The following is a 27,857-nucleotide window of genomic DNA, read 5'->3' on the forward strand; positions in this document are numbered from 1 at the left end:
TTACAGTTCAATCTATAGTCATGCGTAAAGTGAAAAAAAATATCAAAGCATCTAAAAAAAAAAAAAGATTGCTTTGCTTTTTCTTTGCCTTTTTTTTTTGAGAGATAGTCATACCCTCATTAATTCCCACTCTACCTATAAAACAGCACTATGGGACAGTACAGCTGGCATGGGATGAAGCTTTGGTACCTGTCAACTATCCAACGCATGAATGCAAAAGCGATGCAAGATTTTTCTTACATACTGTTTATCTTTCTTCTATTAGGTTACCTCCTCTTCTGACCATTTAACCGGGCCGAGAGGAAATGACGGAATGTGTCCCTGACACACGCACACGCACACACACACACACACACACACACACATGCACACGCACACACGCGCGCTTCCTTCCTTCCGGGTTACGTCAACCTGATTGTTTCCCCGCCCGCGGGAGCACTTCCCCTCGCTCTCTCGGGGGTCATGTGATCCAAGTTAGTCAGCTTCCGACCGCGATCCCATCGGAGCGTCACAAAAGGAACGCCGCAAAGTGTGTGTCAAAGGTCAACATGAAAAGTTCCAAATGTTCCATCATAGGGATTCACGGGACAGATTTTGACACGTATCTTTGACAATACATGTCGCTTGTCATCAGTCATCCAGTGCGCTTCGTGATCACGAATAATGTCACAAATTGAACTCTCCTTTAAGACCAAGGCAATCAAGTGTTTTCCCAGATTTAGTGTGTAATTGAAATGAAAGTCTTGTAATTAGTAGATGATGACATATTTCGGGTTGAACTTAAATTTGTAAAAATAACATTGTAAACACAACCCCCGAAAACCATAAACACTTTAATATATAAAATATCAAATTTTAAAAAATACAGTGGAGTACAGATTTAAAAAAAATAAATAAATAAATAAATCTGTTTTGATTTTTGAAACACGGCTGCTCCTTTTGGAGTGTGGCCAAAAAAGCCAAAGAAAAACAAAAGCCACAGCTTAACAGCGACGTCTTGAAGCGACGTTAGCGACCAAAGTCAGATTTCGAACTGTACGACCCGAGGGACATTCGCCTCCAGAGGTTCCACTGTTGTGCTGGACTTTCTTGCTACGGTCTGCTGGACTGTATTAACCAGTATCATAGTCATCCATTCTTTCTGTCAGAATTATGAGGTAATTACATTAAGTTAACATTTACTTAACGACGGAAGCTACGGCTTTTAGAACTCCAACAAGGGAACACTGTAGCTTACAAGAAAGGACCTATCATGTCTGTTTACCAAACAAACAGAAGCTGTGGTGGAGGCCTGTTGCTTTACTAGTCATCTTTTGAATGGATGAATTAAGATTGAAGGTGATGGATGGTGACATTTTTTGGGCTCGGCTGCCTAATTCAAATAAAATAAACAAACAGTCAGCAAGCAGATAGTTAACATGTGCCTTTCCAGGTCAAACGTGTCCTGCAGATTGTAACAAGTGGAGAGCTGTCATCTGGCAAGTGTGCTTTCCAAACTCGCCACCAGGGGGCGGTGTGACACAGGTGAAACCGGCCAACCGGCATGCATAGCATGCAACTTTCAGTTCATGTGTCATAGAAGTGGTTTGCACTCATTTCAGCCTGAAGACAAACATATACATACTCAATTGTCTCCTTATTAGGGATGTTATATGATATATTATGAGAAGACTTCATACGTACATAAATATATTGCTTAGATAAAGAGAGGCTCACACAAACACACACGCACGCACATATACATTCAGGGTTTAGTCCAGATGAGGCGTTCGGAAGTTGAAGTTTACGTTGAGCATCTGGGGGGTGTCAAAGGTTAAAGAAGTTTCCCACCACTGCTGCACGACCTTTGTCCTTTTTAGACATTTAGCCAAATCTCAGAACCGCCATTAAATCCCCAACCCAGCAAACACCCCCACGTTCCCCCACAGTCCTACTTTCTTTCACTTTCTCCCGCCTGCACACATTTAGCATGCACAAAGTCACATTTGTTGTCCTAGCAGCTGAAAATGCCACCATTTTGTCAATCTTGCATTTCCTCTCACTTGATACAATCTTTCTTTAGTCATCAGGAAAACGAAAGAAGATAACAAATGGGCATTTCCATGTCATAATGAAATTGGGATGTGCGCAAAGTAGAAAGTTGATAGTTCACGTGTGGTTAGACCCTCTCCGCTAATGATGTTTGGCCCTAGAGGGGACATGCCGGAGACACAATAATTGTGCGTGTGTGTGTTTTGCGGACAGGCTGGCAGATGGTCAGTTGCACCACTGTTCGGCCATCTGCTGACTTGTGCCGACATGAAGGGGCAGTAGGGGGATTCATGTGTGCGTGTGCGCGTGCGTGCGTGTCTCTGTGTCTACATGTGAAGTGAACATATGCTAAAATACCCAAATGAGTTTTGTGTCTCCATTATTAGTGTATTTGCACCAGCTCCATTTAGATCGGAGTGAAACCTCCAAAGTTTGACTCACTCTTTGAAGATGAATAGTGTACATGATTTTAGGGCATTAAAAAAAAAAAATCTTTAGTCATTTTCATGCTCTTCATCAGCCGTTTTTGCTGTTAGATTGCGCAGGTGCACCTAATAGTGTGATCGTGATGACGTCCTTGTCCACTGACTGAGCTGTGATAAGTGTTTCCACACACATAAAGAAAAAACCCACACACTCACAAACCCTATAAATAAATCTATATACTGTATTGTGCATTTCACACCACATTTCCGCAGCGGACGTTTAGCCTCGCCAAAGAAGTCAACTACATAGTTGTTGCCAATAAAAAAAAAAAAATCAATTCTGTGCCCCATAGGAAGTCCTGACTGTAAGGGAATAATAATATAAACGTATGGAATGCATTTCTACGACGCGGCGCATCGGTGAGAAGGTCATAGCGTGGTCGGTTACGATAACAGTGTGACATCCTAGCAACGGAATATAGTGTTCCCTGCCTTGGAATGTAACAACTGCAAAGATGAGAGTAGTAAACATCAATGGCGGACATCCAGAAGCTAAAAGTACACAGGAGTGAGGACTGTTTGTTAACCAATCGCAGCAGTGTGTCCAGCTATCTGTAGGGGACCGTAACATTGCAGTTCGCACCGGAGGGTATGAAAATCTGAATTCTTCGGATTACTTCCGTTCAAACTAGATTTGAGCCCGGGTTTAGTGAGTTTAAGCCTGTCCAACAACAAAGAGAGAGGCTCTGTTCCAGTCATAAAAAAGGTTTCACCTTTCCCAAGCGTCCTTCCAACTGGACACAGCACAGATCCCACTGCTGACACGATAAGCCACTGAACTCCGGGTCTACGGGATTGAAAAACTGTACACGCTGAACATGACACCGACGAGCGAGACTCTTCGGCACGGTAGCCAGAACGTGCGCGCGGTTGTAGTCATTGCGCACACTCTGTCAGGTAACCTTCCTTCTTCCAGAAGGGGCCCTCATTTACCACACAGGTGCCCCACTGCGCCTCCCCTATCTGCAGGATCACTCAAGCATGGTCTATATTCCCTTCCAATTGCACATCTGCAACTATATGCCAGGTTATTTGGTTGAAAATCCGACACTGAACTCGACATTGAAGAGCCATACACTTTGGCAAGGCACCAAAACCACGTACGCGGCCGCAGTGACGGCATGCGCCTTCAAATACCCTTCGCAACCCAACTAAACTGAATTGTACAACTTGTCGAGGAGTTGTTCTGGGTTAGCCAAAGGAATATGATCGGTAAGATCATCTTTGTCTTTGGATATGGAAGATTTGGAGAATCAGAACTGGGTCACTGGGGATGGGCCTTAAGACATGCAGACTTCCGCTTCTCTGTTGTCCGTCGCAACTAACCCTCCACTAATCCAGGAAGGGGCCACGGATTCCCCAGAAGGCCGATCCCCTGGAGCCGCCATGTTTACTCTTCATCAGGGAAGGACTTCACTGCGGAACATCAGAAGTAGCGAGGACACGGTGGCGTATGCACGGCACTGTCGAGTTCAGTCAGCAGCTGCCGTGGCGACGTCGGGAGGTATTATCAAATTTGTGACTTTTGTCAAAAGGAATTGGAGGCGCAATGGGGACAGTGGAGATGGCTTCATCTTGCAGCGAGACACACAACAACCATGAAATAGAAACCCTGTGTGAGTACCTGTTTTTGAGAGTGCATGATGTTTTTTTTTTTTTTTTTTTTTGGAGGGGCGGGGGGCTGAGGCAAGTATGGTCATGTGGCATAGATAGCTACACACACACTCTCTCACTTTGTCTTGGTATGGCCTTGGCACTGCCTCTCAGTATGCAAGACAGTCCAGCTGGGACAGCTTTGGTGGGTTTCAGTGGACATGAGGAGACACAGAGGGCGTACACTAAAAACAAACAGTCGGGCCACATAGCCTGCCTGCTTTATCCTCTTTGAGGTCAACGTTGCAAAAAAATATGGAATTTTTCTCTTAGCGCAGCAAATTGAAGTGAGACAGCAGCAGTACTAATGCCTGAGTTGTTGTAGCCTTGGGGCCGCACTTTTGGCCTGTTCAGCTTCCATTGCCACTCGTTGCGAAGGGTCTACCAAAACTAGAAATGCATGCTCGTAGACCCCCATCGCGTATCCCAACATTCTAATGTTGGCAAGTTCCGTTGTGTGGCAGTACTATGCTGTCATGTTAGTTACATAACTGAACTGACATTGCGGAAACACGAGTCAAGGACAAGATTAATCATTCCGAACCGGAAGTTTAACAACCAACACTGACTCTTCCCACTCTGTTGTGTGTTGTGTTTAAATGTCTGCCTCACAGTTCATAAATTCTTGGTTAGAATCTCGGCCTTCCCGTGTGGAGTTTGCATGTTCGCCCCGTGCTTGCGGCTTCATCCCACAGTCCAAAAACATGCGTGTTAGTTTGATCGAGTGCGAATGGGTTATTTGTGCTTGGCAGCCATGGAAGAATGCGATGAAGCCTCTTCGGGGTGCTGAGAGATGAAGCATCCTCAGTGCTCACACACACACACACACACACACACGCTGTCTCCATTTGCACCACAGGGGATCACCGCAGCCTCAGTGAAAAAAAACACAACAGGAAGTCTCTGACAGACGCGGCTATCTTCCCTGGAGATATGCCCGCCGAGCCAGATGTTCCTACTCTTTCCTCCGTCTCAATGTCTGCTCTTCACCCTTCCAACCTTTTCCCAGAGGTCCCGCCTACGTCTCCTTTTTTTCTTTTTAAACCTTTGACCTCTGATGCAGGAAGTGTTACCGTGTCGGCCGAGTCACCGAGGTGGCTCGTGTTAATCAACTCCATGTGCTCCGCGCTCCGATTGGTTCTCAGCGAGCGGCCAATGGCGGTGCTCCACCGTGGGGCCTCGTGGCGTCAAAACGCACATGAGTCTTTCTGCTCGCCGATACGTCTTCAAGCAAGGAGAGAGCGGATGACTTCATTTTCAAAACATTTGACTCCCGCTTGACATTTGTCGATGGAAAACGGAGATCCATCGCTCCTCGCCATCTGCGAGTGCTTTTCCCCCCCTCACAAGGTTAACCACCGTCCTCGAATTCAAATTCAATTCGCTTTCCATAAATTAGTTCAGAGCTACGCTTTTTAGGCTCTTACCAGGACTAATAAAATCACTCTGTCACGTTTGATCTTTAGTTCCCACAAAGAAATAGTAAGGTCAAACACCACTGGTCATGCGTTTCATACTAATAATTGTTTCCTGAGAGCTTCAATGGAAAATATTCCCCTTGATGAAAGCGAGATGTACTGTGGGAATGTGTCATTTGAATGCCACGACTCAAAGGGTTCAGTCTTGTAGGAAATTCAAATGTTCACTTTCTCGGTCGGCACACGTTACGTCCAGCAGTGTTTTGGACATTGGCAGACAGTTCTTATGGCCTTCCTTCACACCGCCGCCGTGGGTTTGAAATGATACAATCAACATCCGATAAAGTGTACACTTTCATGTTTCATTCCAGATATTTCACAAAAATATGGCATTCACCATTTAGGGATTACAGCCAGTTCAAGTACTGTACCTCCAAGTCATTGGACTTTTGATATAAGTGCAAATACAACCCCCCTATGTAATACCATTGCAGTCAATGATGCCACCTTTATTTGCTGACTGTTTGCAGGTCTGCCTTCAAAAGGACTCGATTTGCCTTTGCAGCAAATGGGCTCATTATCCATCTGCCCCGTCAGAATATCTACTACGAGTTATGACTGAATGTAAGCAGGGAATATAGCCTTAATGTTAGCGCCTTACACATGTAAACACAGCAGGAAAGGTGTCCCCTAAAACTATAGACCACTGACGTAGGTGATCCGACGGAATGTGAAAATGCTTTTAAGTGAACACAGGCCTCCGCAAAGATAACATTAATGAAATACCCTTTGCGTTGTGGGCTGCTAGTGTGTTTCACGAGTGTGCTGTGTGGATGCGCACGGAAACCACAGCCGAGTGTGAGCAAGATTTACTGCAACGCTGACAAGAAGGAAGCATTTGTGCTGAATGTTATGAAAACTGCTCTCAATTGTGTATATGCGCTCATGGGTGGGGGTGGTGTGGGGGGGGGGGGGGGGGGGGGGGGGGTCGGAAGCTTAGCCACAGGATTCAAAACAATTCAATATCTAACTTATACTGTAATAATGTGTATTGAATTTTTAAATATGTATCTGCCATACAGTAATGTTCACATTTAGGGTGTGCAAAACCACACAGGAAGTAGATCTGACCAATGGAGATTTAGGGTTTGGAAACACAACTTCATAAGTTGTACTGCTGCTGGTTTTGACTCTGAGGGTTTTTTTGTTTTTTTTTCCTCTGACTTTTTTTCAGTTTCTACTTGTTAGTCATGTTCACACACACACACACACACACACACACACACACACACGGCCTGCCCGGTTGAAGGGACTGAATTAAAAGAGACTTGTCTTCATAATATGTTTGTTTGATTTTTATGATGGGATGAAGAAAGTATCTAAGATGCAGGAAATGATCCACTATCATTGAATTGCTCCGAGATTTATGATTTATTTATGGCAAATAATGTATCTTTGTTCGTGTATCTATGCCAGTGATGTTTAGTGACAGGCAGAACACTTAACGTGTTAGTCCACCTTTTCCTATTCAGACAACAGAATAATTGTGTTCCACTAACAAGGGCCAAATTTCACACTAAGTAAATGTGTGAGTAAATTGAGAGGGAGATCCACTTTTTGTGACATTTTTGTTTGGTGCCATGCTGTTAGATTTTTTTCCAGTGGGTAGGAAAAAAAAAAAAAAAAAAGCTCAAGTACTGAGTAACTGGTGAGTAACTTCTGATGTATTTTATTAATCCTAGCATGATCATCAACTAGACACAAATTTAAACTGGGAATGTCCAAATGCAGATATTGCCCAACAATCTAACTTTAACTGAAAAAATAATGAATTCAATCTTTATAAAATAACACAGAAAAAGGCAAATTCTGCCCAAAGAAATTGTGTTCAATTAACTTTTTGTTTACACCCAGGAAACAGCACAATAGGCTCACCAAAGTAGAGATTACAGACGTTGTTCCCCCCCCCCCCCCAGGTTTAAAAAAAAAAAAAAAAAAAAAAGAAGTCACTCTGAAAACTTTGCGTCTGTGTGAGGCCGCAGAGACGTTGCGTGGCTCAAACGTCTGTCAAACGTCACGAGCAAGTTCCACTGGATTGGGGAAACGGAGTCACGTGACTGCGCCCGAGGCAGCGTTCTACCTGACAAAGCAAAACCGAGAAATTGCACAAGCAATAATACCAAGCGAGCAGAATGCAGCTCGATGTGGCGGAGCAAAAGTACCGTTTCTTCTGAACGAAAATATTTCATGAAAAAACTATCTGGCATTAAAAGTACTCTGAGGAGTACACTACTGTTCTGGAGTAAATGTAGCGCGTTCCCCGCCACCCCAAATATGTGCCTTGGCTCAATGAAGGTCCTCGTCCGCGCGTTCTTCTTGTGTTGACCTCTCAACAATGGACGGTGCCGTGCACACAGGTTGGAGGTAAAGATGCAGCAGATGAGTGCACAAGTAAAGACAAGTCAAAGGAGAAATCAACTGTTGTCCTGTGTGAACATGCACACACTCTTGCTGTTCTGTCTCGTGATTAATGTAAAGCACACACATCCACAATGTTCCCCATTCACTTTCTCTGAATGAAGGGAGGGGAGCTTTCCCCGCCACCACTTGGGATGGCGGTCACATGACCCCGCATTAGGGGGGGGGCGGGGCTTGAAGCTGCAGCAGTGCAGCTGGAGCTTGTGCACGTTGAGGAGCGAGCGAGAGAGGAAGAGCAGGAAAGAGGAGAAGAAGAAGCAGAGGAGGGTTGGGTGAGTCGAAGCCGTTTGTGTGCTTGTTCGTCTTTCAAGCCCGGGGAGCGATTTCTTTGAATGGGAGGGAGGAGGAGAGAAAAGCGGAGTGTGAAGTTGATTGGAGCTTTGAGGTGTTCCAGTGGGCTTGTCAGGTGTGCTGGTCAAGTTGAGCTTGTGTTTGGCAGGAGATCAGTCAAAAGCAAAGGCTCATGTTTAGCCTTTGCTATCCATCCCATTCTGTGTGTGAGAGAGCTTTTTTGTTGTTGTTTTGTTTTGTTTTGTTTTTGAGTGGGTCATATCTACCAGTACTCCCCCACACATTCTCCAGCCCATCTACCCACCCCCCTCCTTAGCTCTCCCTCCCATTGTGTCGTGCATATGCATGGTTAATCAACGTGCTTCACTGTGTGTGTGTGTGTGTGTGTGGGGGGGGGGGGGGGGGGGGGGAAGGTTACTTCTTATGGGCTCCAGAGTTGTGCTGTAGAACAAAGTTTGAGACCCTAAAGTGATGGAGCCACATTCAAAAAGTTGTTTTTCCTCTTCTGGATGTTGCTGGCAAAGGTTCAGGAAAAGTTGACTGGTTCAAACTGTGTTGCACAGCAGGAACCCCTCACACTGCGGTTGCTCGGTTCTAACGGAACCACATTAGGTTCCCAGTCGTCTTTAATGCGTCCGTAGTTTGGTGTTGCCGAATTCTAACTTGATTTTTGCGCATATGTTCGAGCCACAAGTGAATGGAGTGAGCAAGAAACCCTTTCCAAACTCCCAGTATTCAATTAAGACATCACATGCTTCAATATTTCTGGTTAGCGTCAATTGACTCGTTACGGTGTGTCTCAACGGGCGTCAAAGCCACTACTCGGCCTCTGTTTTCATTGTGCTCACTGTTTGAAACCGTTTTTATGGATTGGGTTAAATGACTATTAGAGCTCAGTGTCAAAATACACAGCGAGTAAAGACCAAAATAAACACACATGCTAACATTACCTTACCCTGCAATATTATGCCCCACATTCTCCACGTTGCTGCAGCAGTACGTTACTTACTACACTCAGTCTCTACAATGCAAGTTCAGAATTATTGTATGATTTGAGAATACATGGCTAGAAATGACCAAAATAAACACGCACGCTAATGTAAGCTTCTCTTGCTGTTAGCACCTCTGTTCATGCGCATTAGTTCCAGACGCTACAGTATTATACAGTACTTAGTCTCAACTTTGCTGCAGTCGTCCGTTTATTTGCTGCCCTCAGTCTCCTGTCGGATTAAATTGCTTTCCTTACTATGGATATATAAATATACGAGCGTCTCGTTCCGACTTTCAATGCGGCATGGATTTCCCATTTTCATGTTGTGCCATCCAAGTTGCTGTTAATGGAAAGAGAAGGACGTTCCAAGAAGGCGACAAATTACAAATTAAAGCCTGCTTTAAAGCGTTACCGTAATTTCTCATGTGTAATGCACACTTTCCCCCCAAAGAAACTGTCAAAAGTCAATAGTGTGCATTATACATAGGTATAGGGGGAAAATGAAAAAGCTTTCACATTTTCTAAATGTATGCCGCCACCTAGAGGTTATGAAAAAGGTGTAGCCTGCACTTTCATTCCAATATGACAGGGAGGACGTATGACTGCATATCCTGTATGTACAGTTGTGCTCATAAATTTACATAGCCTGGCAAAATTTGTGAAATATTTCTTTTTTTTTAAAATATGACTGAACAACAACCATCATTCATTTCTTTATGTTTATGTTTTGTTTAATGATATTGCTTTTCTGAAATGCTTGACAGTTTAATTTGAATCCCATTCAAATAAAATTAAATGTTTCGCCGAGCCCTTCATGCTTTCTTTAAAGAATTGTACCCATCTTACATATTCTGCCTGGGTAATCAACCATATGAGCACAACTGTGTGTTTTCTCATTTACTAAATAAAAGTAAGGCTGTGAATTTCAAAATAAGAGCAAGTAAATATAAAAGTATGATACGTTCAAATAAAGTGCTCAACTTCAGAATAATTCTTTGAAAAAAATACTTCGTTTTGATCATATGGGTAGAAGCAAAATCACACATCGTAAAAACGCATTATACATAGCTAGAAGGGTTTTTCCAGAATTTTGAGGTCAACTTTGGGGGTGCGCACTATACACGAGAAATTACGGTAGCATATGCTGTACCAAAAAGAAGTGTCAAGATAGAAACAAAGTGTTCTTCATCTGTTCCTACTCACACTTGGATTGCAGTTGTACAATATTTGGTGGAAATGAGTAATTTGAGATTTTCATCTGGTGTTAACTGCTTTGGCCAGGATACTATATATCGTCTAGTGAAATCCTCTCCACAAGGCCTGAGGCAGTTTTCCCCACACTAAACCTTATGCCCCCCACCCCCAAATTCAATTCATTATTCAGGGAGCCATAAAAGAAACCGCTTAATCAATGTAATGTGGGTGTCCATCCATCCATTTTCTCTAGCGCTTGTCCTCATTCTGGTTGTGGGTAACTGGAGCCTATCCCAGCTGGTTTTGGGAATGAGGCGGTGTGCACCCTGGACAGGTCGCCAGTCAAACGCAGGTCATTGCAAACGACACACTGGAGTCAAGTCGCCAGCCTTGGGACAATCATAGAGCAGGAATTTTGTCTTTCATTTTATTTTTTGATGAGCAGATATTAGTTTCCAGCACTGAGTGATGATATCTTTGAGGTGAAAAGACATCAGGTTATTAATAGAGGCACACCTGTCTTTTGTTAGTATCCTTCGGGCAGCCATGACCAAGTGGCTCAGAATGCGGCCTGCAATAATACAGCCCCAGGTTTGATACCTCGACCGGCATAGGCACTCGACACGCCGTGTGTCAGTCAGTCGGGTGTCCACTTGTGTCACTGTGTTGGCTGCTGTGATTTTAAATTAGGAGCTCACAGTCTTGATGGAAAAGAAAAAAAGGCATTCTAAACTCTAATATTAAAAGATTCTTTTTGTATTTCAGAATAACTTTCCCTTAGGAAAAAAACAGAAATGGAAATACTGTGTTTCATAGTCAAACAGCTGCGTTCCAAAAATCGATAACTCTCCAGGCAACTTTTAAGTAACTAAGTATTTGGACATTCTTAACCATCATACAACTCACCAACATAAAAGCGATAAAAGTCTTGGTGTAAGCCAGCCATGTATTATTTTATGTTGTCACTCCTCAAACAAGAGTGAGGAAGTTAGTCACTGTAAATGGAAAAATAATCCCATTCTCAAGGCTGTTCCTTAAATGTTGCAAAAAACGGCAAAGAAAAAACTAAGCAAATGCTCAGTATGAGCTTATTGGAGGTTTCCTGATATCATATGCAACGACATGCGACTCCGAAATAGGGCTGTCACTGAATATTTTTAGAATTATCTATCGATTACTCCATCAATTCATCGCATACAAATTATTTTGCATTAAAGGATTTCAAAATCTGTTTCCCTCGGATTACTGTTTATGAATCGATGTTAGGGGAAACAATGGCTCTAAACGATTACCAAAATAGTTGTTGATTAATTTTAGGATCCATTAGTTTTTGATTCATTGATTAATTGTGACGACTTCAGAGTAATTTTCTACCTTTTTACTACAATTACAAGATGAAAATTGTATGGTGCCCTATTCAGATTTTGAAGCAATGTTTTTCATAGGAAGTCATGGAAATACAAATGATCTGTTCCACTGCTATTATGATCACCATAACACCTGTATGAACTGTATCGGCAATATTTTAAATATTCAAATGAACTGTCCTACAAGTTTCAGAATAAGTTAACTACTAATATTAGCAAAATCGAAACATGATAAAACTTCGCTAGCGTTCTAATGACAGATGATGACTGACTGAGATGCAACGGGTCTTTCCACAGTATGAGAACTTTTAAAGTTCCGATTCGTCCAATGAATGTCAAAACGGGTTGTCCACTAAAAAAACGTACAAATGGCAGCCCTTGCCAGGGCTGGTCCTTCCTTTGCAGTCTGGCCAAAAAGCCGTAGACGAAGCCAACTTCCGTAATCACTTGATGCTCACTCAACTGAGCTATGCTGATTTTTCATGTGATTGTCATACATGACAGTGGTTTCAAGTCTAGATTTTTTAGCACCTTTGGATGCATATTTTTGGGGGAAAATCGCATTGACTTGAGGTTCCACTGTAAACGTCTCGCAGTATTGAAAAATTTTGCTTCCAGATGCTGCAAAATGACAATTTATTGCACATGCAAGTTATGTCGAATTGACATCCATTTGGAAGCTCGGTCTTGCATAGGTTCCATTATGATGAACAACCTCCTCCTCCAAGCCCTGACAGCCTCTTTCCTACTTTATACGTGGTGTTTGTACGATTTTCTTTGCACTATATCTGCATTCAATCGGAGCTATTTGTCGTTGAATAGTTCCACTTCTGGCTGTATCCTCGGACTTCCCTCGCCATGTGTCTCACATACGAACAGTTGTTGTCAGAAAGCCTGAAATCACAGCACGACTCAGACCTCCCTACGATGTTGGCCTTTGCTTTGTCATTCTCTCAGGGGCTATTTACACAGGTAAAAAACACAATGTTTAGGGCGTGTTTGTCGATCAATGGTGTTTTGAAGGAAAGCAAACAATTGAGTGGTTCTCAAATGCTGGATTTACACGGCATGGTTATTTATTTCTTACATTTTTTTGTAGGTACGAATGTACAAACACAAGCGTCAGTTTTTGTGTAAACTTCAGTATGTGCATACAAATGTCCATTACTTCGATGTCATTGTGGTGTTTTTTCCCCCCTATCTCACCATCCTCCATTCGGCATGGACTCCTCTATCGACAGCTGAACTATTGCAGGACAGGTCATTAGCCGTGTTGCCTCAGTGAGGAAAGTACGATTTCGCCAGCCAGTCACGCCATCTGCTTTGCTCCACTTTACCCCTCAGAGGTGAAAACTCTGTGGGCCAACGTGGTGCTGAAAGATGAAAAGGGCCAAGAGCATTCTTCGGAGCTTCTCTGAAGCGCCCATGTCTGTCTGTTTGCGGCAGCTGTGGCTGTCATCGACAGGCCCCCTTCTTAGCCTTTACCCCCATCACGTGGTGTCTAGAAACGCGTCAGGATTTTTAATCAGGATGTTCTTTGGATTTTATAGGGTTTGACCAGTGGCGGTAATAATTGGTATGTGTGAAGTGTACGATCGCAAAGGGCAGCATGGCAGCATCGGTGTGTACCTCGCTTTTACTCCGCGAGAATCAGTCAGTAATGTCACAGAATGCAGAGAAACATAGCACTCCTTTAAAAAAAAGTTTTTACAAGACATTCAGTTCCAGGCGAGCCAATTACTCTCAGATTTAAAAGTATTGCCCTCGAAATTATGCTTGGCCCAAAACCTTTCGGTCCCTTCCTGCAAGAAGTGACTCTGACTGGAAAACGGGAAGCTATTTGGATGGTTCACAACCGCCTCTGCGTCAGCAGTTATTACGCTGCTTTTTCCAAAACAAGACGTTTTGTTTTGTGAAAGACTTTCATCATTCTTTGGCCAAGGTAACTGAAACATAAATTATTCACAGTCTTGAGCTGGCTTTCTGTGAAAAATACGCACAGTAATGCTGTAATGGCCATCTGACAAAAGGTCTGCTGTCTTCAGACCGCAAATAACAATCAGCCTTTTCCATGAAAATGCAACAAAGGTCATAGAAAAATGGGCAATTCATCTGCTTGCGCACCTTCATTTTTTATTTGCAATTTAAAAAAATGCTTTCCTGACAACGCTGAGGAAAATACACCATAAAGGTTTAGAAAGTACTTAATTGTGCATATTTAAATACTAATTAACGTTCATATGCCAATACACGCGCTGTGTCCGAAATCATACACTCACTCACGACTCACTATTCCCCATGTAGGGTTGCAGTATATTGTGCACTATAGAGTGAGCTCATTCATAACAGCTTTCTGACACAACACGGCATTGCAGCGCATTATTAAAACGAGAGCATTTTGGAAACAAAAAAAGTTACTTACAATTATAGGAAAAATTCTCCCCCACCGTCCCACCAACATCTTCTCTGAAGATGCAATGCATTATGGTATATGACGACACTGTGAGTGGCCATTGGTGGGTCACTACCTTTTGCTTTGTGGGAAATTTTGAGTGCACTATACAGCGCGCTGAATTTGATCCCAAAGCAATTGGACGCTACTACAAAATGCCGTAACCACGAGTGCACTATATAATGGTTAGTGAGTGATTTCGGACACAGCCATGATCTCACCAGAATTCAGCAGGAAGAAAGTAGTCTTTGTGTACCCTTTAAAAAAAAAAAAAAAAAAAAAAAAAAAAAAAAAAATTTGTAGTATTAATTTTATTCACATTTGAATATGAAATGCATATACTATAATTGTGTATTTATTCATATTTATATGATAAGTCAATGTTACATGAGACTGATGCTTTATTGCAAGTATCATCAGTATAGTTATTGACATTTAATTTTCTATGCATTATCTATAATGCATAGAAAATTATATTCTATGCAGTATAGATAATGCATAGAGAGTTATATTTATATATTCATATTCTATTTAAATATTGAATATTATAATAATCGTTATTTCTATAGTATTTTCTCTCTCTCTCTCTAGCTATCTATCCATATGCACAAACAGTATCATATTTATTATTTGCAGCGTTGGATTAATTTTTACGATTTTATAATTTTTGAAAAATTAAACAAGTTATGTTCTTCGGACAACTTTCGAATAACTTAAGCATGATTGCAAAGTCTTGACGCGCAAAAAATGTTGCGCTGATCATTTATTTCTTCTTTATTTTGAATACATCCATCCATCCTCTTTCTCAACAGGCAGTAAGTGGAATGATCCTCCCTTCTTTTTATAGTTCCACCAGTGGGCCAATATTGTAAAAGAAAGAGTTGGGGTGGGGGTCGGGGGGATACTGTATGTGAGGGCAGACCAAGATAAACAGTACATGTACACCTACAGGAAAGGAGGAAATTCAGTCAAGGTGAACCAGGGCAAAAATCCAGGGGTTTCCTCTCATGAGAGCCATGTTTTTTTTTTTTTTTGGCTTTTTTTCCCCCCTCTCGAAATAGCAGACGCTTATAAGTGCATACAGTGTTTAAGGACTGTCAGTAACCATTTGAGTGGAAGCGCAGATAAGCCTAACCTGCCTGGAGAAGAATTTTAGCAGTTTTGGGTTGGTATGATTCCATTGTGAATCGAGCAGCAAATAAAGTTCCTCTGAAATGGGTTGTAACTACCTCATTTGCTTCTGAGCCCATTTGCACTCTTTTGCTAAGAAAAACACAAAAACAATCTCTCAGGCCATATATTTGAGCACAAACGGTGGAGCAACACATTTAGACATGTAATATAACAGTACTCAGTCATTTATTCTTTATCCTCTGCAAGGAGCTGTGACGAGCTGATATCTGTCTGTCTGTCTGTCTAATTCTGTCATGTAATACATATTTTTCATTCATTTCATTTATTTAGAAAATAATGGCTGAATTAATGCCCCCCCCCAAAATATTACAACGGTCTTGATAATGTTCTGTAAATGCTCAATGGACCGAATGGAAGTACGACACGGGCTGTACGTGGCCCACGGGCCATACATTGCCTACTACTTTAATTGATGTGCCTCAAGCGGCAAAATAACTTGATTTGACTGCGTATTGCTCCTATTTAGACTATTTCTGTACCTTATTGCATCTTTTGTAATAAAAGGGCAGAAAAGACATTTTGCTCACTCGTACAAATCCTCCCACCCTAATGTTTTAATGTTCAGTACCAGTCGTCGACCGCAATACCACACACAAGCAGTTGCATCATTAGGGTTCATGACGTGTTGTATATTCCATGAGTCATTTTTTTTCTATTTTTCTCTGCTGCTGCTTTTCCTCCCCAAAGGCTTTTTCTAACGCGTGGGACAAAGATAAGCAGAATAATATACTGTGTGCATTCATTTTGTGATAGAAGATGACCCAGTATGGACGTTCGTGTCTGCCAAAACCTGACCCAAGTTTCTTTTCATTGAGAGAGTGGAATCGTCTTTGATGGGATCTGTCCACTCGTGCACAAATTAAAGCCTGAACTCATCTCCAGCCATCCAACAGAGCTCTAGCCTCAGCTAATCCTCTTTCAAGTCACAAGGTGAAGACAGAAATCATCTGATATGATGTTTTTATTGGAAGGAGACTTGTCATAGTCTGAACATCTGCTTTCAATTCACACTGTTTTCATTGAGGGAGTTAAATGAATAACGTTGTCAGTGGGTCAGCTATTTGAATGTATTTTATTGTGAGGGGTCAGGTGTTGATGATACAGTGGACCGGAAAGGAAATGGTGGAAATAAGAGTCATCTGTGCCAGAGTCAAACTGCTTCCATCAAAAAGAAGTTGACCTCTGTAGAATAAAACTTAAAAACGCTGGCGGTTTGAAACATGCACAGGCAAAGATTGCGTGTTTCTGGGAGATGAATCTCTTCGCATTTCCACCAAAAACATCTGACTTTGCTGTGTATAAAGGAGATATAAAAAGTCTACACACCCCTGTTCAAATGCCATGTTTTTGATCTAAAAAAAACAAATGAGATCAAGATAAATCTCTGCAAAACCTTTTCCAGCACTACTTTGAATCTGTCACCTGTACAACTCAATTGGGGAATAAAAATAAATAACTGAGATAATGTGGTGTGCACACCCTCTGATCACAATGCTCAGAATTAGCTTACACCATTCAAACTCGTGTTAAATGGGAGTCACTGCCACCATGCAAACTGCCTCTGACTAAAATGAATTTCAGAGGTTCTAATAGGCTTTTCCTGAATTATTTTTCTTTCTAGCAGCAGCCTAAATGCTTTTGTGTTAACACTGACCGCTATTTCGAACACGCCAAATCAGATTTTTCAAGTTGTTTTTCAAATTCTGAAGTTCGATTATTTGTAGGTAGAGCGTAGTCTCTCAAGTGGTTTGACTCCATGAAGTGGTATAGCTGTGTGTTTTAATCTTGTGTCGAGATTTGCACGTCACGCAGTAGTGGTAAAATGAGTCACGCTTTTACGTCTCTGCTCATTTGTCGCGCAATTACTCATCCGGAAAGGCTGCCAGTGTGGCAAAGGTCATTAACGCTGTTGTCTTTGTGGCGCATTAGAACGCTCTAATTAAGATGTGACGCATGAGACGCCCCTGCAGCCTTGACACTTAATGAAATACATAATCATATGTTAGGCAGTGGCGGGATGGTGCTTATGGCCAAATAGCCTTAACAAAATAATTAAAATAAAACAGGTCGTGCTTGGTTTCTCTGCACACGCCCAGCTTTAATTTGGTTGTTGTTGTTTATGTACTTGTCCTGGCCAGAGTGTTGCTGGAGTCTTAGAAGCACAAATCTCTGACTGCAGATGGCCACAGTGTCCAGTAGGCTGCTCGGCGGCAGACCCGAAACATGTCAGTAGAGCTCATTTGCGGCTTCTCGCCAACTAACGACACTGGGATCGACCAGTCTAGTGAAGGGGTCCGAGAAACGATTCTGTTGGATTGGCCGTCACGTCCACTGAAGATAAATGATAAATGATATATCTCATCCTGTTCCATCTGACCGTCTACGTTCCCCAGCGAGAGGTTCCTTGAGGATAGTGACGTGGCTCGAAATCAGCTCCGGGCCACCGTCAGGCACTATTCGGAGGATTCATGTTACAGCGGGGATTAATCTGAAATCCCTACTGTCAGGTTTGCCTTTTGCTTATGACTTCAATGTCCTCCATGAACTGTTCCATTTAAATATATTTACCAGCGCGAGGGAGGTTAAGCGCGGTAAAAATAGTTTCTTTACGTAATGATCTTTTGGAGTATGAAATAGGGAAAATGCCTCTTAAAGCCAATGTTGTGAAAAATGACAGCATTATTGTTTTGGTCTAAATGCTGAAATTGGTACATACGCTGTTAGTGCTTTTCCAGCCAAGTTGCCCTTTACTCCACTGCTTATGTACCTGATGCAGCTCCATCACTTACATCTCTTAAATACATGAAGACAAACAACATTAAAAATACAGTTTGGGATAAGACTTGGTAGGACACGCACTTCTTGTAAATGCTTATATTGTTTCTTTACAAACTATTGGCTTGGCATGTGTATTGCGGTGTTTTCAGTTGTTTTTGCAAATCTAGGTTGTGAAATGTTTCACACCTAGATCGTATTATTAAGTTCTAAACAACAAGGAAATAATCAAGGCTGCAGCTATCGAATAATATCATTAGAATCAATTCATTATATATACTATTTATTTTTCATTATGAAACAACAATACCCATCCAAAATATGTATGTGAGGCGCAGGTATTATTTTTGTCCATTTGAGGTCACCATTCCCATATTCTACATTGTAGTATTTGTGACTTTGAATTTGTGTGTGTGTGTGTGTGTGTGTGTGGCTGGCCTGGCCTGGCCTGTGTGTGTGTGTGTGTGTGTGTGTGTGTGTGTGCTGATACGCTAGTTAGTTCTAGTGCTTAGTTAATAAGACAAATTGCACCGTATCTTCTTTTTAAGTCCTTCTTTTAGCACTTTTTCATACTGGCTCGCCATCATTGTACCAACTAATTTCTACACAGAGTGGTGCGTGGGTCTGCAGTAAAATTTTCACATTTCTTTCAAATTATTGGAGTTATTCTGTTAATCGTTTCACCCTTCGTTTTATTGTTGTGAACCTTTATTATTGTATATCATGTCAGGTTTTAAATATTTTATCATTCTAAAACAAGCACAAAAGCACAAAGGGAATTTAACCACTGAAGAACTAGAATAAAGTTAAAACTAGTACTCACCCTTTGAAGACGCACCAAACGGAAAGGGGGGTATCGGTGGAATAAATAAAGTTTTGTCATATCTGATGACCCGCATGGCTCATATTTTACCACATTAAATTCCATTCCTGGCTCCACGGTTATATTGTCAAACGTTTCCTCTTGGCCGTCACGTTCGTTGTCTTGGATCGCATCCGATTATACATTGGGTTGCGGCTCATCTCTGTTTACTGGGATTTGGCCAAAGCACAGTGAAAACATTCATGCGGTCAAATCGAGTGGGGAGTTGCGAGCTGAAAAGCGTTGGAAGATGCCACAGAGGGTGCAAGTAGGTGTGGTGCACCCTCGTGTACGCTCTGAAACTACAGCTCTTTTGTCTTTCACTGGCGGATAAGCGAAGGTGGATTGAGCGGAGGGAACTTGAGAACAGCCTTGTGCTGTCAAAGCCTGCACACAGGGGTGCAGCAAGACATTTTTGGGCCTCAATGAAAACACGATTTGATACTTTACTGTAATGTTCCTTTGAGGCCTCTATAGGGCCCCTCAAATCTTTTAGAATATTACTTTCTGTCAGTAACTAACAAAATTGCAAATTGTGCTGTTGCCACGTCTGTCATATATGATGGAGACTTTATTTGGTACACCTGCACAATCTAATGAAATTCAAGAGCTGTGTCCAAAATCCTGCATTACAAGGATAATAATTTTGATTGAAACTGTCAGAGTTATTGATTTAACAATAAGTTTTATTATTGTGGTTGTAGTTTGCAGTCGTGCAGAACTGCACCGCATCATAACGGCAGCTGTTTCCAATAAAGCTGCTTGGCAAGCCTGCTTATTTCCATTTCAAATGATGCCCCATTTGTAAGAAACGTGCATTTGTGGGATGGTCGCCCATGTAAAACGTTCCAAATGTTTGCCGGCCAATTCCAAATGGCTTATTCTGCTGTTGTTTTTGACTCTTGTGTGATGTGCTTTGCTGGAGTGGATGATTGAAGGCTTGTAAACAACAGTAACTTTCAATGTTTTAACAGGCGCACGAAACTTCCTGTTTTTGCCGTTGGCTTAATAGGACTCTCGGATGGTGGTATCGAGGGGCTTTTTGCGGAGATGGCAAAAGGTAATCAGACTCGGTGCTTTAAAAGTGAAAGATGCAGGTTGTCAAAATGCTTGCAAGATTTGAATGTAGCCTCATTTCAGCCCCCCATCTCACTCAACGAAAAAAAAAAGAGCAACTCGTCGCGATCCTCTGGCTGCCTCAGTAGCGAGACTTGCATACTGCTCTCACTGAGAGAGAGAGAGAGAGAGAGAGAGAGAGAGAGAGAAAGAGAGAGAAAAAACAATTCTGCTTACATATGGCATGTTGTTGGATGAGAGCTAGCTACCATCGGCTAAACTTTGATGCTATCAAAACAATGTGTTGCCATTGCTTTACAAATGTCATTCACCACGCAGCAAAAATGCATTAAAAAAAAAAAATCCTATTAGTGTTTTTTTTTTTTTTCAGATTCGGTTGGGGATTTTTCAACACTAGACGCGGGTGATTTTTAGGCATTTGCCATAAATCGTTCTTGGCGCCGATAACATTGAAGAATTCTCTTGCCATGGATGAGGAATATCTTACTTGGGTACAATTACACATCATGTGTACTTCCCATCATCTTGTGTTTGTAAGCAAAGAGTACTGTGATAGCGTCAATCAAATCTGAGCATTATTAGCTTTATAATGGCAAAAATGTCATACAGCCTGGCTTCTTTAAGATTATGCGGGTGCATATAATATTATGGCTTCTCCAATTGAAAGGATTTGACTTACGGCTCCGGTGGATTTGTGAGATTCATTTGAATTTTGAAACGCACCGCATACAAACTGTTTGTGCCGATTCGACTTCAGGTGTACCGTGCAAATGTGCAAGTCTGCAGTTTGCACTGGGAGACGACTGCGGCGTTTTGTGCCATTGCGCAGGAAGTGTTGGCTCCTCCCACAGAGACAAGCGTGTGGTACATACCAGCGCAGTTGGCCCAGTTGTGAATCTTTCTCTTTGCTTGTTGCAACAGTGCCTGGGCCCATGCCGTATGCTGCGTTTGTATTTCGTTTTTTCCTGTCTTGCTACACCTCCTCTTCAGTAGAGAGGTGAGGCGGGATTTGTAGTTGGTAGCGTCCGCCTGTTGAGCCTTCATAAATCTTCAATGACGCGCACCTGTAAGGTACAGGTAACTCAAAAATGTTAGGTGTAATGTCTGCTTGGTTTATTCTCATCTGCCGATGTATTATTTTAGGTACAATTGAGTAAAAGTAAAGCAGACGGGAGTGTTTCACGGGAATAACACTGAATTGAATTGCTTGTAGTTAGATATGTAAATGTGAGACAACCATCTCTGGTATGAAAGTCTGTTACTCATCGAGTCACTCTCTCCATACTTGCTTCAGGGTCAGAAGTCAGTCTGAGCCACGGCAACATGTCCGACTACACCAAGCCACACCACCCCAACCCGCCGCACGGCAAAGGGGACAAGGCCCAGCACGGCGGCGGCGACTTCAGCTATGTCGGCATTGACGCCATCTTGGAGCAGATGAGGAGGAAGGCCATGAAGCAAGGCTTTGAGCTCAACATCATGGTTGTGGGTGAGTCTCACCTCTGTGGATGTAAAGCAAACACTCATTTTAGCCTTGAGCGGTTCGCACATCCACCTCACAGTTCTAAGGTGAGGGGTTGAAATCCGGTCTCCGGCCTGCCCGAGTGGAGTTTTCGTGGTCTCCCGGCACTTGGCGCGGGTTCCGGCCAGTACTCTGGCTTCCTCCCACATTCCCAAAACATGCTTCTTAGATCAATTGAAGACTCTAAATTATCCTGACGTATGAATGTGAGTTGGCTGGTGACCTCTTGCCCTACGTCAGTTAGAATAGGATAACAAACTCCAGGACGGCTGGAGTCGAGATTCGAACCCCCGAACTTCAGAACTGGAGACAGACAAGATTTGTTTGACTGTGCCATATTTCTTCCAGAAAATTCTGGTGACACACCACATTTTTTCAGACTTTTGGAGCATTTGAGTTTGGCGGTTGCACTGTTTTCTTTTTGTCGTGACTCGGTGAAGGCATGATTGCACATTCTATACATCTGATAAACACGATGATGAAAACTCCCCCGGGGAAAAAAAATAGCCAGCATCCCTTCCGTTATCACAGGTTGAAAAAGGCTGATAAATGAACTGTTTATTTTTTTTAACGGTGGCTTAACTGTTCCCATTGTTGCCGTGTTCCCTCGCATTTGCATATGCATTCGTGCCAATGTCAGATCAGGAAGTACGGCGGTGGCGGCGGTTCAGTAAAAACTGAAGTGTAAAGTCACGCTTGCTTTCAGTGCGCCACTCGTCTGGGTCAACATTGTATGCATTACCAGCCTCTGACCATAACTCATCGAGTTCACCGGCCTCGTTCCTCGGTCATGCTTTTGTCGGCAGGGGCATATATATTTATCGTAAAAATAATTCAAGAAGACTTTAACTGCTCACCAGACTCCACAGAGCACACGTAGCCGATGCAAAAGCCAAACTTACTTACTCTCAAATAAATAGCTTACCTTTCAGACCGTCCTGTCCTTTTTTTTGTTTGTTTGTTTTTTATTTATTTATTTTTATTTTTTTTTGGGTTTGAAACAGCCGCACATGTTTCCAATACAACCCAAAGCTGTAATTTTTTCATGTGTTTACAACAGTTATTGACTCAGCACTCAATTCAATAAAGACAATCACATGGTAACCATTATGAATATTTTTGGGGTTTGGCTGCCACATTCCAAAATGTGGAACAAAGCAGTTCTTTTTATGGATGAACTTCAGGGCGGAATTACTAACACGAAGTGCTCAACTCTGCACGGAACCAGCAGTGTGGACATAAATATAAGTAAGTGGTTAATTTGTCATGTTAAGAAATATACCTTTAATTAAGGGCAGGATGCGTCGGCTTTCGTCTCCTCGCTCGCTCGTCCGCGTTTTTGGCGTGGAGCCCGAAGAAGTGGGGCCGTGCATGCAATTACGCTTAATTTCCATTTGGAAACGTCTCTCATGAAAAACAAATAAGCACAGCGACTCAGCGAATGATGTTGATGTTTGGTTTGTGTGACGATCATGTCGCAAGTATGAGGGGCTGTTAGGGACTTGATTCAGGATTTAAAACAAATAAATGAATAAGTGCGAGAGGAGATGCGAAGACTCTCATTCGAAGCTGTAGGATTCCAGCATCTCGCAATACTTCCGATGGCAGAGATGCGCAAGCGAGTGGAATTGTTGTTGAGTCTGTTGATGTTAGTCGCAATTTTATTACATAGTGAAAACGTATGTAGCAGCTAACTGTCCAAGCTGAGCGTTTCTACTTCTTTTTACAATGATACCACAATTAACAATGCTAAAGGAGCCATGTTATGCAATTGTTTTCTTCCTCGCCCGACCATTACACCCTCATCATTAGGCGTGTGTTTGTGAGCGTTTTATTGTTTTAACGTTTAATTAGCAGTGGCTAACTTATTTTTACACCTGTGCGACAGCTCAAAATGTTATACTACAGCACATTATTCCTATTGACATTATTTCGTATGGGAATAATTAGTTCCAAGTCTGGACAAATGCCTCTGTTGACCATGAGAACACATTCCTTTTGACAATCATCGTTCCATTGTGAATTTAAGCGCATGTAGGAGCATACATTTTACACGGAGGCGCGGTGTCACGCTTATAGGAGAAAATCACGCACGGACACAATGGAAAGTCATATTTCACTTGATTTTAATTCGGTATGCCTGCTACGCATGACAGCTCTGATTTCAAGCCCTATAAGGTTTTAGCATGTACAAAAGCACGAGGTAACGCATTCCTGCTGCGTGACAGCTGGCTCTATTCATTGATTTATTTTGCATATCGAAAGTACAGTCGACGTCAGCTGTACCGAGAATGAGATGCAATGTATGACTCGGAACGCCGGATGTCCCGAATGTGATGCATTTTAATCACTGCCGCGGGCCAACTCGCAGATTTGAGGCCGACATGTATCGGCTTGCTTTATCACCCCGAGAGCAAATGAACCGCTTGCGTAGATGATCAATCGCTGTGTTGAAAATATCAATTGAAGTCCTCCTTCAAATGATTTTTGAGTAGGAGTTACTAGTCTGTGAGTTTTAGTGCTGTATATTCTTTGTTATTCATAACACTACACAAAGAGTGCTTGGTTGATATCCGCACCGCCGTGCAAGATTATGTTATCCGTGCCACACCAGCTGACCTTGTAAATCACCGCAGTGGAGTGTGCATGAAACATGGACGAATGAGTTGATTGGTTAAAAAGTGTGTTTGTGTGTTTTTCACAAACTACACGTGTCCTCTTGACCTCCATAGGTTCTTCGTGCGACCCCCGCAGCTGTCCTTACGACTCTCATGCTCCATTAAGTTGTGCGCGCGCGCGCTTGAGTGATATTTTTCTTCAGGTGTGCCCGTTTGGAGAGAAGCATGTATGAAGGATCCTTGGGAAGAGCCTTACATTTGATTGACCAATATTAAGACCTTAATTATCTTTTAAAAATGACCGTTTGTAGGTCTTTAAAATGTCGTGTACAATTACAAAGAAAACATTTCATTATTTCCTATCTCTACTCCGGTCAACTTTATTTCACGAGCACGTAAAAAAACCAAAAAAAACCCCGGCAGCTGTAACAAAGCGCTGTACATCATAAAGATTGAACATAAAATAATCATTGTAATAACAAAATAATGACATTATCCTTCTTTAAAAACAACATCCTGCAGCACGTCCTCTGTTTCCCAGATTAAACTGTCACCGTCCATATGTTAGCCGCCTGCTTTTCCGCCAGTGGCCTGTTGGTAGTTTGAAGGTTGAATGTAAGGAGTAAGGACAAAGTATATTTCCTAAAATAGATGCAAATAGTTTGCGTTAAATAAATGCCGCAAGCTGCAATCACTGTAAAATGCTTCATAATTCTAAAAATAGATTCACATTACATATTAAAATATTGCCCACTGTATTCAACTACAAAGTGTCAGTTTTTTAAAATGGTCTTTAAACAAAGTCTTACATATGGCTTCCTTCAACCCGCAGATGCCCTTTTCTAACATTTATTATTATTTTGTGTGTGTGTGTGTGTCTTTATGGTGGACAGGGCAAAGCGGCTTGGGCAAGTCCACTCTGATGAACACGCTGTTCAAATCGAAGGTGAGCCGCAAGTCGGTCGAGCCCAACGCGGAGGACAGGATCCCAAAGACTGTGGAGATCAAGTCCATCAGTCACGGTAGGACATCGCTCTCATCTTGCAGCGATTCCCATGCATCCATCCATCACCCCCCCACCTGACCCCCCCCACCCCACCGAGCGCTTTTCCCGTTCAGGGTCACGGGCGGGCTGGAACCTAATCCCAGCCGACGTCCAGCGAGAGGCAGGGTATACCCTGAAATAATCGGCAGTCGATATCATGGCACATGTAGACTGACACACATTTCAAGTATTCAATGAATCTGCCGTGCATGTTTTCTCCATGCAGATATTGAGGAAAAAGGTGTGAGGATGAAGCTGACGGTCATCGACACGCCAGGCTTCGGGGATCAGATCAACAATGAGAACTGGTGAGGCCTCTGTCATTGCAAAATCACAATAATGTCTTCCATCTGTCATCTCTAAATGAGATGACAGACACTTCCGCACAACAAAGCTTGTGTGGAACTCATGTGCAACTCTGTCCATATTGATCTTCTTCACAAACAATCTGAAAAATCCGAGATAAATGAAGAGTAAAATGACAACGTCGTGTACTAATAACCAAATTGCATGAAACTCTAGGAAAGAGATTTGTCCTAGGCCGTCGTGCGGGTCCAGGATTTTCCCCGCAATTTTATTCGTTGTTTTTTTTCTCTTCAGATATTCCACAAAGGAAGTCATCTTTTTATTCTATATTGTTTGTATTCACAAACTAATGCAAAACTAATTAATACTCAATCTCTTAGTATATTTCTTCAGGAGGTATTTATTTCCCCAGAGCTGTAGTGCAGAGGTCGCGCAGCATTTGAGTCTATGACGAGGCTTACGTTGCCATCGTTTAGTCTTCACAAGTGCATCAATGTCAGGTGTCAAATCGTGAGCAGCAGCCAGTTTCAGAACGTCATTTAAGTGGTAAGTGGTCATCGACGTGGCGTTCAGTCAACAAACTTTGGTAACAACAGTTACTTTTATTGGGGGAAAAAAATGCTGTGACTGTATCGTCTCTTCCCACAGGCTGCTTCTGGCTCACGGGTTGTACGTTTGACACTCCTGCTGTATAAGGGCTCCATTTTGACTGACGTTGACTAGTGTATTGAATTTTTTGTTCTCCCCCTCCACGTTTTCCCTCAGCTGGCAGCCGATCATGAAGTTCATCAATAACCAGTACGAAGCCTACTTACAGGAAGAGATCAACATCGACAGGAAGAAGAGGATCCCAGACTCCAGGGTGCACTGCTGCATATACTTCATCCCGCCCACTGGCCACTGGTGAGCACACACGACGGCGTTTTGCGTTAGGCTAGCATGTTGCTAACTACACGCACACACTCCCGCCGCTCCTGCCAAAATGAAACAGGCCTACTGGGGATTTTCCCAAATCCATCAGTTGTGCTGCAGCTGGCTCTCTTGTGACCACATGTGGAAGTCGTTACCTCCTCTGAGACACTCAAGTAGGACCTTGGAGAATCACATTTCAACAAAGTAACCAGACTCGCTTGCGCTCGCTCTTGGCTTTTGTAGCATTTTGTAAGCTCGCTGTGTCACACTTGACGGATGACTCCAACAGTTTTCCACTCTGTGTATTGGCTCCAACCCGGGGTACACGGGGTGTACATTGGATTCGTGAACGTCCATCCGTGCACACGATGAACGCCAAACTCAAATGAAATCATAAAAACAACTGATCTACAAATTGGCACCATTGGAGTTAACTGGATCTGAACTAGCATTCGCTGTGTGATGATGTTCAAGTGACTTTTTTGAAGAGGGATCATTAAATCAAGACAGCTAGTAGTGGCTTCTGTGCTACAGTTTCATGACATCTTCGTTTTTTGAATGCATGATTCTTTTAAAGCCAGAGGTTTATAATTATTGCACAGTACACGACATGCCTATAAACCAATGATTTCCAACCTTTATGGGGCCAAGGCACATATTTTACAATTGAAAAATCTCACAGCACACCAACAAACAAAAATGACATGAATTACCGTATGTACTTTTTGCCATCTGATAGAAGAGCATTTATTTGTTCTGTCTGTCATAAATAGATGAACAAAGATTTCTTGTAAAGAAATACATTTTCGAGCAATTATGCAAAATGTTGTCATTTCCCGCGGCACACTGGTTGAGAATCTCTGCTATAAACACACATCACATTAGAGACTGTGAGCACTAACGTCATCTTGCGACCTCGTAGTGATTTCTTCATTCACGGCTGGCGTTTTTCCGACGTCCAGCTTTGTCCAAAAACGTTCCCCTTGAGAGGAGCCGGTGCGTGCGTGCGTGCGTGCGTGCGCTCGCGCGTGTGTGTTTGACAGCCTCCCGCTTCGTGTCTTCATGTCGCCTCAGCTGTTGTGTCTGGAACGTGCGAGTGTGCGCGCACTGTAACTGCTACGTGGGTGCCTCGGATTTGCAACACGAGGCACACAAGCGGCCGCCAAACCGCTTTACTGTTCGTATT

General features: G+C 42.6%; 1 protein-coding gene across 10 annotated transcripts in view; it reads left to right on the plus strand.

Annotated features, from left to right (window-relative positions):
- Nucleotides 1–27,857, plus strand: part of septin9b (septin 9b) — a 79,606-nt gene that overhangs the window by 38,200 nt on the left and 13,549 nt on the right. For 5 of the 10 annotated variants that reach the window (XM_061678985.1, XM_061678983.1, XM_061678982.1 and 2 more), the window contains exons 3-6: nt 21,563–21,757; nt 25,302–25,430; nt 25,680–25,761; nt 26,525–26,662. In XM_061678985.1, the coding sequence (XP_061534969.1) occupies nt 21,563–21,757; nt 25,302–25,430; nt 25,680–25,761; nt 26,525–26,662 (544 nt within the window). Of the gene's footprint in view, nt 1–4,042; nt 4,133–8,250; nt 8,338–17,753; nt 18,062–21,170; nt 21,340–21,562; nt 21,758–22,920; nt 23,039–25,301; nt 25,431–25,679; nt 25,762–26,524; nt 26,663–27,857 lie in introns of those variants that run through there. The other 5 variants (XM_061678987.1, XM_061678988.1, XM_061678986.1 and 2 more) reach the window with 5 other exon arrangements.

Source organism: Phycodurus eques, chromosome 6, assembly GCF_024500275.1.
Source record: "Phycodurus eques isolate BA_2022a chromosome 6, UOR_Pequ_1.1, whole genome shotgun sequence".
NCBI classification, from domain to species: Eukaryota; Metazoa; Chordata; class Actinopteri; order Syngnathiformes; family Syngnathidae; genus Phycodurus; species Phycodurus eques.